Source organism: Oncorhynchus nerka, linkage group LG15, assembly GCF_034236695.1.
Source record: "Oncorhynchus nerka isolate Pitt River linkage group LG15, Oner_Uvic_2.0, whole genome shotgun sequence".
In the NCBI taxonomy this organism is placed as follows: domain Eukaryota; kingdom Metazoa; phylum Chordata; class Actinopteri; order Salmoniformes; family Salmonidae; genus Oncorhynchus; species Oncorhynchus nerka.
Window position 1 is genome coordinate 52202983 of NC_088410.1, and position 18714 is coordinate 52221696.

At 39.7% G+C, this 18714-nt stretch overlaps 1 protein-coding gene across 3 annotated transcripts in view; it reads left to right on the plus strand.

The window, feature by feature from the left end:
- ptprt (protein tyrosine phosphatase receptor type T) overlaps positions 1 to 18714 on the plus strand; it is a 413934-nt gene that overhangs the window by 317977 nt on the left and 77243 nt on the right. For all 3 annotated transcript variants that reach the window (XM_029682684.2, XM_065001673.1, XM_065001674.1), the window contains exon 14: positions 5577 to 5712. In XM_029682684.2, coding sequence (XP_029538544.2) covers positions 5577 to 5712 — 136 coding nt within the window. The remainder of the gene's footprint in view (positions 1 to 5576; positions 5713 to 18714) is intronic.

Here is an 18714-nt window from a genome sequence, read left to right on the forward strand (position 1 = left end):
TAGACTGTCCCTATTTTAAAGGTATAAGTGACCATAAGCCCCAAACTCTTGTCAGTGTTGAACCTGCATGGTTTTCGATCTATACACTCCAAGATTCTGCACAGCTTTTCATTTTCTCTCCATTCCGTTTATTTTCTCTAAACCATCTTTATAAAAAGAACACATTTAGGATCAGTAGTATCGAAGGACAACCTCCATTAATGTAATTGATGGTGAAAAAAAACAGTTCACCCACAGAGAATTCCATTTCATTATTCTGTTTTCTTTTCTTCCCATTCCGTAATTTAAGTTGCTGTTTATCTTTTTAGACATACTGTACATACATTTTTGCACAGACAATATTATTTTGATGTAGTTATTGATTTTCACGTTGTTTTTTTTGTCTAAGTAAAATATTTCTCATCAGTGGGCTCTATTTTTTCTGTTCTTTTCTCTCACCATGCTCCTGTTCTCAATTGATCTCTTTACCGTGTTTGGAGTCTACACTTGTTGACACACTGATTGCATGTCTGCTTTGGAAAATACATGCTTTAAACTTTGTGGCCCTTCATCTCTTCTAGTACGAATACACAGCTTGATTATTTCAATATGATTGTATTTGATAGTTAAATACTGTATAGAATCTGTATGGAAATTTGGGGGTCATAATTGTTAACATGGAATTTGAGTTAAACCATGGCAATGTTGCTAAGATTGAAGCTGTCCTAATATGGACATCGTAAAAGTTTAGAGATCTAATTTTGGATCAAAACTCCCACAAAGTTCAAACATTTTTTTATTTTTTTACTCCATCTCCTATTTTTCTTCTTCCAGTCAGAATCAAAGGTTAATATCAATGCTTTCATTCCAATGTCCCATTCACGTGCACTGAGAATCAAACCTCGAAAATATTCCTCTGAAATAGATTTATGGATCCGAAGATGCTATTAGGAACACTTCTACTACTTTTCCATTTTTCGTTAATGGAAGCTATCCGACTCTTGTTGAAATTCATATATTCAGCCATCTATATAATCATACTGCCCATAGTTTTCTTCAAAATGTTATAGCAATATCACTTGAATTTTTACCTACTACTGTGATTAATGTTCAATTGAAACAATGAAGGCGTCTTTTTTTTAGACAATTTTTCTTTGTTTCTTTCTTCTTTCATGCATGCTAACCGGGAACTTTAAACTTTGTTCTTAGTGGTAATAGGTAGGGGACAAAATACCACGCCGTACATACTTGTCATCCCCAGTGAAGGTGATTATTGCTCCATAGCCAGATTTCTTTCTTCTGTTCTTTTATATACATTACTTTGTTTGTATTTTTTTTATTTTCTCTCTTTCCTCATCTTAATGCATTTGTTTGCATGTCTGGTCCACAAAAGTGTAGCTGGCTGTCATTGATTCCATTGAGACTACTGTACCTTGGTGCCCCAAATATGTATGGTTATCGTCCCTCTTATTATTTTCATTGTTTGTTACTATTTTGACAATCCCTGAGATTTGTTTGATAGTTGTCTTGTAGTTTTGCTCATGGACTTAAGCTTTTTAAACTGTATTGAATGTGCATCTGTAATCCCAATACATTTGGTAAACACAGATCTGACAAACATTTAGATTTTTTCATTCACCATGATCTCTCTATGATTGATTGTTATTTGTCTCTTCTTAAGTGGCAAGAACATTATCATACTCGTTTATCATCCACGCGCCCTATTCAACAATTGTTAACTGCAAAGCAAGACCGTTAACTAAGTTATTGTTATTATGCCACAGAGTGCAAAATGTGAACTTTATCTTCAAATGTAACTTCTTTAGGTCTGAATTACTGCAAAGAACGCAGGCCAGTATAATCCTTGCTTTACAATAGGGATGAGTCAAGATGAGCTGTAATATGTCTCTGAGCAAAATATACAAAAACGAGACACACAATGTCAACCCACTCCCTTCCTTTCCAAGTTGAGTCTGCATTTACTCACCCAAACATCCCCCATACAACTGTCCTGCACCCTGCCTATGCTCCACACTCACTGTCTGTTGCTGGCGCGCTAACCCCTGAATGGAACGTCATACCAGTTAGAGGTGGCTACTCTCCTGTCTGGCTAGATGGAGATCAATGTACTGTTGTAATGTTCATACACTCCATGTTATACACATCTATGCTATAGTCCACAAGGAATCAAGTTCTAACCTTGTTCATCCATACACTGTCTGTGAATGTCGATTACCATTTAGATGTACCATACAGATTTACAAACTTACCATACAGATTGTATATAGAGTGTTTGCTGCTAGTGTCATGCAATTATGATAAGTTGCTTGCTGTGTGCACTTCAAAAGGTACAATACCCCCCCCCCCCCCCCACCCCCCCAAAAAACAAAACCCACCAACCCTTAACACAGAGTACAGTTCGCTTGCTCTTGAATCAGAGGAAATGCTGTTGTCTCAGTTAGAGGTGGTGCCCATTTTATATTTGTGTTGCTCTGTGGCACTGTGTTTGGTGTTGCTTTCCTTAGCATCATAGCTTTGCCTGGGTGTATGGAGATCTTGGAGGGAAATCTGGCAATGTATTGTGTATGTAGACAGCCTGACCTGGTAGACTTTGATGTTGTCTTATGCAAATGTTGCCCTTATAACACTTTGATGAATTTCCATCTACCTCGATGTGCAGCGACAAACCGTTCAATGGCCGTGACTCAAATCGGAAAACAGTTGCTGGAAATCACTTTCTGGTGTCTGGGGAGAAGAATAGCAGGGTTAGGTGAACACGATGACTATAAAGACATTATGGCAAATGAATAGACCATTTTATGAGTAATGCAATAGTACAGAATCAGTTGAATTGATTGTTGAAGGCCCTTTATTTTGTATTTACCTTTTAGCACAATTACCCTTTATGTTGAGTTTTAGCTACTATTGGATGATATTTGTGAGCCAAAATATCATACGGAAGTGACCTTAGCAGTACAAAATCTAGCAACCTCGGGGATCTTGGTGTATTGGGTATGATTTTGGTCTGACAGTTGTTCGAGTATTTGTGACAATATGATAGGATCTGGTCTATTTTCCACTATATGACCAGGTCTATAGCGCTGTACCAATGGGCTTTGCTTAGTGAAAGAATGATGTAGATGTCATGTTTCTGGACCACCCAAACTTTTTATGTTCAAAGCAGCCTGTTTCATAATAGTGACACTCTCTTTGTTGAGGACAAGCACTCAGTTCAGGATAGAACATTGACCATACGTTATGGTATATATTGTAAATAAAGCAGATAAATGTATGGTATTTCCTTTTTATCCAAACAAAAAAAGAACCAAAATAATGTCTTTTAAAGCCTTTAAGTACTGCGTACACTGCTGACCTAAACAAACATTAGTGTTGACATTTTGTTCTGAGGCCTAGTCTTGGTACCATTAGCATTGTACATTGTTTACAGTGCCGATAAATCACATTAATCTGAGCCCATCTGACCCAGCGCTGCAGTGCTCAGATTGTAATCCCATTAGAGACACTTAGCTTTGCTGCTCTAATCTCACAGGGCTGCCCTGTCTGCCAGACAATAGCTCCCATGCAGCGCTGTTTCCTGCCAAATCCCACTGCTGCCACCAGTGTCACTCATCCCAGTCTGTGGAATCAATCCATCCATATATGAATGAGATTAAGTTTTAATATCATGGGTTTTAGTCATAATTCCTTTTTTATAGTTAACTTTTACCCCAGCCCAAAGTAAAAGGCTTTACATATATTTTTTAAAGTGAAACACCACGTTTGTGGGTGTGCAGGAAAGCACAGTGAGAATTTAATCAGGGGAAGATTATGATTTTTATGATGATGGATCAAGGGTTCTGATTAGGTGTCAAATGACTCAAGTCTTGCGGGAACTCTGCACTTGAAGTTTTGAACTTCACTGTTGAAGCAGGAATTAAAAACACAGATTTGCGACATTCCTTAAAACGACAGATATCCCCATAAATGACAAGATGGGTATCAATAGAACTTCAGTGTAGATAGTGATTGGGTTGGGTTAAATACGGAAGACACATTTAAGTTGAATGTATTGTTGTACAACTGACTAGGTATCCCCCTTTCCCTAAACTCTACAGCTACACACAAATAGGGTCTTTATTCTATACAGTAAACTGAATGGGGCATTTTACCCATTTCACATTTTTAGGTGAGGTCTATGTAATTTAAATTCAAAGTAAAATTGATAACTGTGTCAACATGGTGTTAAGGGATCATTGAAGTCGAAAACATGCCAAGGTTATATTCTTAATCTGTTGGTTCAAAGGATATTTTGAACAAAGGCATTTGTAAAAGAGAGGCTAGAAATAAGACACCCAGTTTGTTTGAACATGCCTTAATTGTTTATCAAGTTTGCTCATTCATTTTGGCATGTGTACATCTATCCAACGCTGTTCTGCAGTACAGTGGAATAGCTCAAGAGATCCGGCAAGAGTTCTTTCATTGGATTTGAAACAGTCACTTTTCGTTATGTCATTGGAAGTTTGCATTCATCAAATTGTAAATGGCTTTGTTGCTATGTTTCAAAAAAATATATATATTTTCTATTTAAGGCTTTTTTTCTGAGCACCCTTCACAAATAAGAGCCATACTTGTATTGATCTTCAACATAGTCAAGATTAATAAGCTACATATACTAATTAGGTCTACAAACATTAATTGATGGTGTTTGGTTGGTAATAAAATATAAATGAATGTGTTTCTATAACACCTCAATGCACCTCCTGAAAATAATACCTTGAGTGAAAATATAGCATCTATAAGAGGTTGAACATAGAAGCAGCACGTTGTTTTACTCTAATGTTTCCAAACAGACAGCAACACTAGGGTGCAATTCCCACAGTCTTTTGTATTGTTCAAAGCAAGGATTTGCAGTTGTAGTTTATAAGGTAAGAGTACTTTTGTAAGCTGTGGAAGGCGCTGGAGTCGCTAGCAGTACTATTAACTCACTCAACCAATACATTCTCTCCCTCTCTGTGGTTCACTGTATGTCCAAGCTACTTCAGTCACAACCCATGCTAACATTTTCCTGCATGTCCATCCTAAATCAATGTGTGTTCAACACTAGTGCACTGCATGTCTTCAGTGTGTCATTGTGGTGCAACTGCTGTGTTAGATGCAAAGCCTGTTGAAATGAACAACTCATACGTAACTCAACCACAAGTCCTTTGATGCAAGAGAAACTGACCTTACTCTAACTTGTGTATTTCCAGTCGGTTATTTGCATGTTGATTTTCACCATTCATCTGTCCTGTGTGAGAAGCACCCTTACACAAGTTTACTGAATCTTTATTGAATTTTGTCTTGTTATCATTTGGAGTTTAGCAGGCAGGATATAGCCAACATGTCTGCCAATACCCTTAACAACAACACTATATCTAATCACCTTTACCTTTTCACTCAAATAATGTCTCCCTTTCATCATTACTAATAATGATCCTGACATTTCTATGCATGACTTTGTGATAGTGTGTGTGTGTGTGTGTGTGTGTGTGTGTGGAGGATGGTTGCTCCAGGGTAAACTCCCTCCTCCTCTCTGTGATGTCTGTGCCTGTTTATAGGCGCGTCCACCCAGGACTCAGACGCTGTGGAGCCCGAAAAGCAGGTGGACAGCACTGTCAAGATGGCCGGTGTCATCGCGGGCATTCTCATGTTCATCATCATTCTACTGGGAGTGGTTCTCACCTTCAAACGCAGGTAAAGAGCAGTAGAGAAACCCGTAGTGTGTCCCCGATGCAGCAAGTGTAAGCGTAAATATGTCGGACTATATTACTACAGTCGTAACACCATAGTGTGACCCAAATGTCCCATGCACAATATTACTAGATCACTGCTCAGTTGAGCTGAAAATACCATTGGGACTAACTCATAGGAGGTATGTTTTTAGGGGGGCTTTACAGACATACACAGCTTTCTGTGTCTTGTTCACATGCACCCTGGCTGACTTCCATCACATCTCTGTTTCCGTCCTGTCTCTTGTTTTCCTAAATCACCCTAATCACATCCCCATGCCATTTTTCTATGCTAGGACCCACAGTTTTTATTTTTTTATAAAAAAAATAAAAAACATTGGTTCACCTTACCACATAGTTACCTCAACTTTGAAGTGTCTTAATACCGTACATCATGACCAACCATTTGTCATTGTAGGAGTAGGCTATGCTACTGAGACAAAATGACTTGTATGTCACAATCACAAATATTCTTGGAAATAAACAGGGCAGCAATTTATAATAACTTTCATAAATGAATAAACTATTGATAAGTACTATTTGATCATTTCTTTAATCATTTATAAACATTGCATTTTGAATGGCTTCTTCATGAATGTTATTATAAAGTGTTACCATTAAGTTGAGGGAGCACAATTACAACAAGCTCAGATGTTTTACGTAAACTGTTTTTATATAATATAGTTAACCTTCTCTTGTTACAATGTTGTTCAAACTTAAAATCCTATTAATGACATATTCCAGAAAAAAAGCTGCTGTGGTTGTCATGGTTTTATTATACAATCCTATGGCGAATAAGTCACAGAAATCTGTACGTACACAAATCAATAAGAAATCCTAGACTCAACATACAGTTGCACCCATGAGCAATGAGGCTTTACAATTATTTGAAATCAGACAACCTCTGCATAAATAAGTGGATAGGTCAACAACAAAGATGGCCTCCTAAGCAGGGCATATATGAATCGCAAATCAATATGTAGATGAAACCGTGGGTGTTATGGGGCCATGGGTTAACTAGTATGTATACCAACTATGATAGCTTGACTGTAAGGGTTTTCTTCTGGCGAAAGAGAGGCGGACCAAAATGCAGCGTGGTGGTTATTCATGTTTTTAATAAAGACGACTATACATGAACAGACTATACAAAACAAGAAAAGTGAAAACCTAAACAGTCCTATCTGGTGCAAACACAGAGACAGGAACAATCACCCACAAAACCCAACACAAAACAGGCTACCTAAATATGGTTCCCAATCAGAGACAATGACTAACACCTGCCTCTGATTGAGAACCATATCAGGCCAAACATAGAAATAGACAAACCAGACACACAACATAGAATGCCCACCCAGCTCACGTCCTGACCAACACTAAAACAAGGAAAACACATACGAACGATGGACAGAACGTAACAGTGACACAACTGTGGGAAGCATGGAAGTCAACATGGGCCAGCATCTCTGTGGAAAGTTTTCAACTCAATATTAGGAATGTGTTCCTAATATTTGGTATACTCAGTGTAGATCGAGGAGAGGGAGAAGTGCTTAGGCTACAATATCCTAAGATGCCTGGCTTTGCTGGATCATCTATATTTCATTCTTGCATCATAGATAGTTAACAATTGCAGCGTTTTACATGGCTTTCAGCCACTTTTTTTGTGGTGAAAACATGCTGGAAGCGAGTATACACTGTCCATTTAATGGTTCAAAGCGGTGTTGCGCGTTTTAGAGCTTTTTGTACTAACATACGAATGAATTGAATGGACAGGCAAAGACTTAATGGTGACTGTTTTCTGCACGGTAGCTTGAACCTTTAGGGCTCTTACAGCACTGTCAAATGTGCAAGTCCAAGATAAAAATCCTTAAATTAATGGTAAAGTTCCAAAAACGGTAGCATTTTGTACCTGCACTGAGAAGAGGATTATTAAGGTCATGGGGGAGTCTATTTAAATTGTGATCAGACTAAGAAAACGACTGTTTCTATAACAAGATGGGAGTTGTAGAAATCCACAGTAGTGTTGAGCGGGGGGTTACTAAGCTAGCATATGGAATTGTTTTAAGATGGTCATACCATGGATACCGATTTTGAATTTTAGGACCTTTAGGTGTAATTTTTTTTGACCTTTTCTACTATAGCCCATAGAAACGCATTGAATAACACATTCATAATTCACAGTCATATGGAATAAGGTTTTGAAGTGTCTGTCCTTTTTATAGGTGATTTAAGAAAGTGTCCAAAAAATATATTAAAAAAAAAAAAAAAAAAATTGGACACATATTTAACCCCTTATTTTTGTTGGCACAAAACTACCTTTATACTTCCATTTGTTTGTATGGGTTACTTTCAGACGAGTCCCCTGACACTTCTGGAGGTCGTAGAGCAAAACAGAGTCTCCCCTTTCCATACAGTGGTCATTCCATAGAGTGGTCGTTCGGACACTACATACGTTTTTGTGAAAATACAGATTTTCGGGATGTTTCATGGTCTGGCAAACACCGCTGTAGCTCGGTCACCTCCCACTGTAGATGCGGAAGGCAGATATAGGTGGATATGGGGGTTTGAGAGACAGCCCATGCAAAAATACTTATATCTCAAGCTTAAACTGGCAGATTATTGTTGTATGATGTTACACGGGTGCGTCAATGGACTCTTAAGGATTAACTAACCTGACATTTCTTTCCTGGTTATTAAACAACTAATTGACCAATGTCGGTTCAATTACTTGAATTCCATTTAGTTTTTTTTGTGAGCCCAAATCACCGTTTCTCTAGCGAGAAAACAAATAATTCACGAGAGAAATCAAGCCAAGAAATATGTCGGATGATGGGCCATCTCCATGATGGGAGATACATTTTCATTAAGCAAATATTTAACATAGTTCAGCACAGAAACGTGGTAATTAACTACAATGACCATAATCCATTGCAGCTTTTCCCCCTGGCTCCGACAAAGACAAATAGGGGAAACTAGAGGTTTCACTGTTGACAAAATCTGTCCCCCAAAAAAACAATGTGTTTCTATTGGCTTATTTTGGCCCTAAGCTTGTCGCCTTCCTTCCCGGCTTTAGGATAACGACTCCCTTTGTTAGAGCGGACACATCAGCTTCTCGTCATTATATACAGATCTCTGGACGTATACCCTTTTACGCCTGCTATGTTAGGTTAGATACACACAGACCGTATGGGAGAGGAATGCACACAACACAATGAAGAGAGGAACAGAGACCCTTCATTAAACCCCTCTAGAGCTGATTGACATGGGGCTTGTGAAAGCGGAGGATCTGGACAAGAAAATCGTCACAATTGTCTGTCCAACCCGAACTGTATGAGCTATGAACTATAATACTGTATGTCACTGATATTGAAAGGTTAGACTCTCACGAACACGGCAGTGTCAGTTGTTTGACTCTACAATATCCACAAGCTTTACGGCAGTTGTCTGAACTCTGCCGTGGACATTCTCATTTCGAAGAGGTCTTCTCACAAAACCAACTGTCCAGACTGCACCGTTGGACCTACAAACTGTCACCAATATCACTCACAAACACGAACATGTCGGTTGTTCTGCTCTACAACCACACAAGCTTCAGTGGAGTCATCTGAAAGTGGCCCAGTACCAGGCTGTAAAAATTGCAAAAAGTGACCAAACATTGGTCTACATTTTACAAAAATGTCTCTCAGAACCTTGTTCCTTAATATCATACTTTTGGTTTTGCCATTTATGAATTTGTAGTAAATGCCCTTTTTTTATACCTCAAAATCCAATGGTTAAATTATACATTTGATGACCGCCTTAAAACAATTCCATATGTTAGCTTAGTAGATATTGCGATCTAAGGGCTTAGACCTACAGGGGAGTATGCCTTTTCTACTTTGAAGAACTAGTTAAATTATTTAGTCAGACAGCTCGGCAGCGTAGTTATGCAGGCTAGCTAAACAGGATGACTAAAGACAGTACAGTATGGGGCGCACACAGATAACAAAAGATGGGCTGGCTGACTGCTACTGCCTGAGCAGAGATGAGGACTTTAAAGGAATGAAAAATAACAAAGTCATCAAATAAAAACTAAGAAATACACACAACTTCAATATTATGTTATTTCATCGTAACCCCTTTTTTCTATTGATGTTCACCATTTGTGGCTTTGGAATTTCGCTAACTGCTCAAAACTACTCCACATAGCTTCTCAACAGTATTGTAGAGAATTGTAGAAATTGAAAGATTTTTCTCGTGTTTTTTTTCTTCTTTAAAAACATCTAAATCTACGACTAAAAACGACTAAATCTATTATAAAGTAGAGGTTTATTGTAGTAACAAATCACAGAATACATCCGCACATTGCAGTTTTGTGATGGTATATGCACAGACAACCTTCATGTGCAATCAGTGGTTGAGTGCCAGACCAACACCAGCTAGGCCCAATCCTTCTCTCCATTTGGACAGGTGCACATGTTGTCCCAGTCGGTGTGTTTGTGCGCGCGTGGAAGAGCTGGTTCTCCTTCACTTGAAACCAGTGTTGACTTTGGCAGTTTAGACTGAGATGGCTGAAGTGGAGGGAGAGCACTATTTGTACAGCCACTTCAATTGACATTTAACTTAACCAATTAATATTTCAAGCCAAACCCCCCCATGTTAATTATGCATGTAGTTAGAAGATTTGTTTGCTTATGTCACCCGCTAATTTGTGAGTGGCCACCTCTGATCCCAGTAAGAGTCCCTGCCATATTCTAACCATCTTATTATCATGCACATACCCATATACAGTTCAAGTCGGAAGTTTACATACACCTTAGCAAAATATATTTAAAATCAGTTTTTCACAATTCCTGGCATTTAATCCTAGTAAAAATTCCATGTTTTAGGTCAGTTAGGATCACCACTATATTTTAAAAATGTGATATGTCAGAATAATAGTAGAGAATGATTTATTTCAGCTTTCATTTCTTTCATCACATTCCCAGAGGGTCAGATGTTTACATACACTCAATTAGTATTTGGTAGCATTGCCTTTAAAATGTTTAACTTGGGTCAAATGTTTCAGGTAGCCTTCTACAAGCTTCCCAAAATAAGTTGAGTGAATTTTGGCCCATTCTCCCTGACAGAGCTGGTGTAACTGAGTCAGGTTTGTAGGCCTCCTTGCTCGCACACGCTTTTTAAGTTCTGACCACAGATTTTCTATCGTATTAAGGTCAGGGCTTTGTGATGGCCACTCCAATACCTTGACTTTGTTGTCCTTAAGCCATTTTGCCACAACTTTAGAAGTATGCTTGGGGTCATTGTCCATTTGGAAGACCCATTTGCGACCAAGCTTTAACTTCCTGACTGATGTCGTTTCAATATATCCACATAATTGTCCTACCTCATGATGCCATCTATTTTGTGAAGTGCACCAGTCCCTCCTGCAGCAAAGCACCCCCACAACATGATGCTGCCACCCCCGTGCTTCACGGTTGGGATGGTGTTCTTCAGCTTGCAAGCGTCCCCGTTTTTCTTCCAAGCATAACGATGGTCATTATGACCAAACAGTTCTATTTTTGTTTCATCAGACCAGAGGACATTTCTCCAAAAAGTACGATCTTAGTCCACATGTGTAGTTGGAAACCGTAGTCTGGCATTTTTATGGCGGTTTTGGAGCAGTGGCTTCTTCCTTGCTGAGCGGCCTTTCAGGTTATGTCGATATAGGACTCGTTTTACTGTGGATAGAGATACTTTTGTACCTGTTTCTTCCAGCATCTTCACAAGGTCCTTTGCTGTTGTTCTGTGATTGATTTGCACATTTCGCACCAAAGTACGTTAATCTCTAGGAGACAAAACGCGTCTCCTTCCTGAGCTGTATGACAGCTGCGTGGTCCCATGCTGTTTATACTTGTGTACTATTGTTTGTACAGATGAACGTGGTACCTTCAGGTGTTTGAAAATTGCTCCCAAGGGTGAACCAGGCCTGTGGAGGTCTACAGTTTTTTTTCTGAGGTCTTGGCTGATTTCTTTTGATTTTCCCATGATGTCAAGCAAAGAGGCACTGAGTTTGAAATAGATCCACAGGTACAAACTTCACTGAAATGTCAATTAGCCAATCAGAAGCTTCTGAAGCCATGAAATCATTTTCTGGAATTTTCCAAGCTGTTTAAAGGCGCAGTCAACTTAGTGTATGTAAACTTCTGACCCACTGGAATTGTGATATAGTGCATTATCAGTGAAACAATCTGTCTGTGAATAATTGTTGGAAAAATTACTTGTCAGTCACAAAGTAGATGTCCTAATCAACTTTCCAAAACTGTAGTTTGTTAACAAGAAATTTGTGGAGTGGTTGAAAAACTAGTTTTAATGACTCCAACCTAAGTGTATGTAAACCTCCGACTTCAACTGTATCAACATATAAGGTTAGGTGTAATATTCATTATTCAGCTGATTCATCCCAATGAAAGCTTTAGGGTCAACGCAATCATTCTAATCATCTGAACTCCTCTGCATGCATTTCCAGTTGAAATAGACTATTTAGCCTTTTGGTGTAATATCTATACTTCCTCTCTAGACATACGTTATATGTTGGTATAACAAAACGTCTTAATAAATCATCTGTACCAGTTATTGACATAATGAAATCCACCACTGTTGTCCACTCTTTTTTTCTAATAGTAGTCTCACACCCTTCTCTTATCTTCTTCCTCTTTTGGCCTGCGCCCGCTAGAGAGATACACACATGGAGAACTCTGAGTGTGGGGTATTGTATGTTTATTTTTAGCTACGCATCTTGAGATTGTGCCTCACCATTTTTGTTGGGACTCATCTGTGATCAGATACGTCATTCATGTCCAACACATGCACGAAAATTCACGAGGCCATTACTTTTTGATACCGTCACTGTCGATTGCACCATTTTGGATTTCTAGCTTTTGTTCTGCATCACTGTGATTGTACAAAATGCCACTCTCAATGTCAGTCTTTTTCGTTGACTTATTATTGATATTTTTTACCTAGCCTCCTATGCATTGTCAGTTGAAGTTTAGATACATTATCTGCAATGATCTATAGTGAATGTCTTGCATTATAAGTACACCTTTCAGTAAGGGTTTTCATTCATATTTTGTTGTTTTGCGTTGCATAACCCCCCTGGCGCAACAATGAACTTGGCCTTGCAGCTACTGTTACTCTTTACCTGCACTTACCCACCAAGAGGAAGGCTTAACTCTGCTCCACTTTCTATGACAAACTAGTAATTTTCACTAATAATGTCACAACCTATTTGGAGTGGTGCACTAATTCGGATTCATTAAGTGTTCACCACAATAGCACTTTTTTTTGGTGAGTGGGTTGTGTTCATTACTCTAAACTATGCCTCTCGTATACACACACATATTTATTCACCTGCCTATAGGCATGAGTCTGTGTCTTTGTGGTTCAACCAGAAGCTTGTTATAGTGAGTCTATCCTATTATAATCTAAAGCTATGAATTGAATCATGACAAACAAGCAGATGAGCCACTTAACTTTTGGAGATATATTTGCAACGATTGCCAAATTAGATTAAGCATGCTGTCAAATCAATTGACCTAGTAGTGACATAAATCATTACATTACTACGTAGAATTGCAGGAAATTCGTTTTCAATGGTAATTATTTCAAGGTTTTGGTATTTTTTGTATTATTATTACTTTGCTTTTGGTGTGGTGTATTCATGCATCTCAAACTAAAAACAGCAAAGGGGGGGTCAAAATCAAAAGTAACAGTCTATATCTGGTGTGGCCACCAGCTGCATTAAGTAGTGCAGTGCATCTCTTCCTCATGGACTGCACCAGATTTTCCAGTTCTTGGCACGTATAAATAAAATAAAATAAATAACCCACTCTTCCACCAAGGCACCTGCAAGTTCCCGGACATTTCTGGGGGGAATGGCCCTAGCCCTCACCCTCCGATCCAACAGGTTCCAGATGTGCTCAATGGGATGGAGATCTGGGCTCTTCGCTGGCCATGGCAGAACACTGACATTCCTGTATTGCAGGAAATCATGCACAGAACGAGCATTATGGCTGGTGGCATTGTCATGCTGGAGGGTCATGTCAGGATGAGCCTGCAGGAAGAGTACCACATGAGGGAGGAGGATGTCTTCTCTATAACGCACGGCGTTGAGATTGCCTGCAATGAAAACAAGCTCAGTCCGATGATGCTGTGACACACCGCCCCAGACCACAACGGACCCTCCACCTCCACCTCCAAATTGATCCCGCTCCAGAGTACAGGCCTTGGTGTAACGCTCATTCCTTCGACGATAAACGCAAATCCGACCATCACCCCCGGTGAGACCAAACCGCGACTTGTCCGTGAAGAGCACTTTTTGCCAGTCGTGTCTGGTCCAGCGACAGTGGGTTTGTGCCCATAGTCAACGTTGTTACCGGTGATGTCTGGTGAAGACCTGCATTACTACAACAGGCCTACAAGCCCTCAGTCCAGCCTCTCTCAGCCTATTGCAGACAGTCTGAGCACTGATGGAGGGATTGTGCGTTCCTGGTGTAACTCAGGCAGTTGTTGCCATCCTGTCCCGCAGGTGTGATGTTCAGATGTACCGATCCTGTGCAGGTGTTGTTACACGTGGTCTGCCACTGCGAGGACAATCAGCTCTCCGTCCCTTCTCCCTGTAGCGCTGTGTTAGGCGTCTCACAGTACGGACATTGCAATTTTTGGCCTGGCCACATCTGCAGTCCTCATGCCTCCTTGAAGCATGCCTGAGGCACGTTCCCGCAGATGAGCAGGGACCCTGGGTATCTTTCGTTTGGTGTTTTTCAGAATCAGTAGAAAGGCCTCTTTAGTGTCTTAAGTTTTCATAACTGTGACCATCTGACTGTAAGCTGTTAGGGTCTTAATGACCGTTCCACAGGTGAATGTTCATGAATTGTTAAAGGTTCATTGAACAAGCATGGGAAACAGTGTTTAAACCCTTTACAATGAAGATCTGTGAAGTTATTAGGATTTTTACGAATTCTTTGAAACACAGGGTCCTGAAAAAGGGATGTTTCTTTTTGTGCTGAGTTTATAACATAAAGCATTATTACCTTCAACTTGGCCCAATTCCAATTGCCCACCCTGACATACTGTACCAAGCTAGAACGGGCCCTGCGTCTCAACCAATAGCCAATGTAGGCTAAATATCCCAAGCAGTCTGCTTGGGCTTTGCGGTGGCCACTCTGGTTTGGAGTCCTCGGCAGAACGGTGTCACCGTAACCAAGTGGTCACATATCGTTTTAGGTTCCACTGTGCAAGAGGGGTCCATGGAGTTTCATGAACATCAAGGCAGACACACGGTGAAGTGAAATGTTTTTTCAACGTTCTGATTCACCAAGGTGGTCAAAGCCTCTGACAGGCCTCTGCTGTCGCCTATAGTTCTTCATCATTCTCGACACCACCAGAGAGAAGACAGGGAAGAAACCACCATTTACCTTCCTCTAGGCTGCTATACATATTTATTTAGTTTGTCATTTTATTGTTTTTGATTGAATTTTAGTGGTAGTTAAATAAAATGTATTTAGAATTTTACCATTGTTTTACCAGATCAGTGTATTCTCAAATTGAAATAAGTTAGACTGCTGCTCCTCCGAGCTCCGGCAGCACTTCACCCCTTTTAATATTTCTCCGTAACAAAATGTATTTTAAATATCCTCACCCACACCGACTCCTCTCCAAAACTATTAACTTCAGCCTCGCTTCCTTAGCAGATCCCATCGCCCTACCAATACTCATTTTTTCCAATTTCAAATCCTCACATTCAATACCACTTTAGTCCAGACAATATACCTTTCAGAACATTAAGACGGTGTAACCAAATACAAATAGTAATTTATTGGTGCCTTGGTGCAAACGTAGGCTGTTAACATTACAGATGAATGCTCTGCAAGGCCATTCAGTCATGGGCTTAGAGCGATCACATTTAAAATGCCGGACAAAGGGATGACTTTGCAAGATATTCGCAGGACAATTTACCCCCCCCACACACACACACAGAGAAATACCACTGCACCCAACAAGCTAATTGAAGCATTCCTATAGGCTACTACAATGTGTTTTGCCTCACACAAAATTTGGTGATACAGAAATGACAGACCACGTGTGGCTGTTTTTATGAAAATCTGGGAATATTTAGCAAAGGACACATTTCTGGTTGGTCTCAGGAAATGTAAAATAATTAGGAAAGCCATATTGTGAGAAGTAGCAGCACATATTTTGAATAAGAAACTAATGCACATGGAGAGCCTCACAGGTTTGACAAAATCACCTTATATGGCTATTTTCTTAAGTTTTTAGCTCATCATTTTTTGTAAATAGTTAACTGTCCTCCAAGTTTAGCTGGAATTCGCGTTCATGTCATGTCGGAAACTCAAACTCGCTAACCTAGGCGGAAGAGTCGGATCCCAAGTTTCCCATTTGGGAGGTACCAGAATCAACCAATAGGAAGCGCTATGTACATTTCCGTTCATTTTAACTCTGCGGTCCCGAATTTCCGACATGATGTAAATGCATCATTAGACCAAAAGGATTTGACAAATGTGTTTGACCATATGACATTGGCCTACATCTAGTCTTGCGCTGCGCAGAATATCAGATCTCAACAACGATTGGAGAAGGGTTTAACATCACTAGTACCATATCTTTATGATATACACTGAGTGTACTGGACATCAAGAACACCTTGGTAATATTGAGGTGCACCCCACGTTAGGTGGTGGACCGTTCTTGATACACACGGGAAACTGTTGAGCGTGAATAACCCAGCAACGTTGCAGCTGTTGGCGCAAACCTGTGCGACTGGCAACTACTACCATACCCCGTTCAAAGGCACTTAAATCTTTTGTCTTGCCCATTTACCCTCTGAATGGCACACAATACACAATCCATGTCTCAATTGTCTCAAGGCTTAACAATCATTCTTCAACCGGTCTCCTCCCCTGCAGCTACACTGATTTGAAGTGACATCAATAAGGGATCATAGTGTTCACCTGGTCAGTCTGTCATGGAAAAAGCAGGTGTTCATAACGTTTTGTGCACTCTCTGTATATATCGTGACTGCAAAAGAAACAGGTTAGAATGTCTGACTGAAATACGGGACAAATCTAACTTTTTTTGTAATTAGATGTTTTAATTTGTTGATGAAATGTGGGACTTGATTGGTTGTGGGACAAAGGGCCAAAATGCAGGACTGTCTGGCACAATATGGGACATGTGGTCACCCAACATGGGCGGAGTGAGTTAAGTGTCCATTCAGTCACCGCATGTTTGCATGCGTGCGTGGTATAATTAAATGTTTACAATTCATATGGATGCGTAGCGTGTGCGCGAGTGTGTATGTGCGTCCGATGTGTTTATTACAGCAATGGTATTTCTGTGTCATGTTTACATAGTATAACCTTTAAAGTTGTCCAGTACCTTCAGAAAGTATTGCTACCCCTTGACTTATTCCACATTTTGTGTTACAGCCTGAATTCAAAATGGATTAAATATATTTTCGCATCCGTCTACACACAATACCCCATAATGACAAAGTGAAAAGTGTTTTTATACTTTTTTTGCAAATACAGAAATATCTCATTTACATAAGTGTTCACACCCCTGAGTCAATACTTTGTAGAAGCACCTTTGGTGGAATGTACAGTTGAAGTCTGAAAATGACATACACCTTAGCCAAATACATTTATACTCAGTTTTTCAAAATTCCTGACATTCAATCCTAGTAAAAATTCCCACAAACACACAAATAAACACACACAAAGACAAAGGATCATGTTCATAGCATTACATACATAGACACTTGAACCAAACCTTTGCAAAATGTACATTAAAAGACAAGAGGTTGGTTGCTCCTAGATGCTAAAGCATTTATGCAGTTCTTCCACTTGTTCCAGTGAGTGGGTACTCCATGACCTTGTGTTTATCCACAGATGCCTATTACAAGTCGGAAGTTTATTTACACCTTAGCCAAATACATTTAAACTCAGTTTTTCACAATTCCTGACATTTAATCCAAGTAAAGATTCCCTGTCTTAGGTCAGTTAGGATCACCACTTTATTTTAAGAATGTGAAATGTCAGAAAAATAGTAGAGAGAGTGCTTTATTTCAGCTTTTTATTTCTTTCATCACCTTTCTTTCAACCAGTAGGTCAGACGTTTACATACACTTAATTCATATTTGGTTGCATTGCCTTTAAATTGTTTAACTTCGGTCAAACGTTTCGGGTAGCCTTCCACAAGCTTCCCACAATAAGTTGTGTGAATTTAATTTTGGCCCATTCCTCCTGACAGAGCTGGTGTAACTAGGTCAGGTTTGTAGGCCTCCTTGCTTGCACTCACTTTTTCAGTTCTGCCCTGAACATTTCTATAGGATTGAGGTCAGGGCTTTGTGTTGGCCACTCCAATACATTGACTTTGTTGTCCTTAAGCCATTTTGCCACACCTTTGGAAGTATACTTGGTCATTGCCCTTTTGGATGACCCATTTGCGACCAAGCTTTAACTTCCTGACTGATGTCTTGAGATGTTGCTTGAATATATCCACATAATTGTCCTACCTCATGATGCCATCTATTTTGTGAAGTACACCAGTCCCTCCTGCAGCAAAGCACTCCCACAACATGATGCTGCCACCCCCGTGCTTCACGGTTGGGATGGTGTTCTTTGGCTTGCAAGACTCCCCCTTTTTCCTCCAAGTTTAACGATGGTCATTATGGCCAAACAGTTCTATTTTTGTTTCATCAGACCAGAGGACATTTCTCTAACAAGTATGATCTTTGTCCCCATGTGCAGTTGCAAACTGTAGTCTGGCATTTTTTTGACGGTTTTGTAGCAATGGCTTCCTGAGCGGCCTTTCAGGTTATGTCGATATAGGACTCGTTTTACTGTGGATATAGATACTTTTGTACTTGTTTCCAACAGCATCTTCACAAGGTTCTTTGCTGCTTCCGGGGTTGATTTTCACTTTTTGC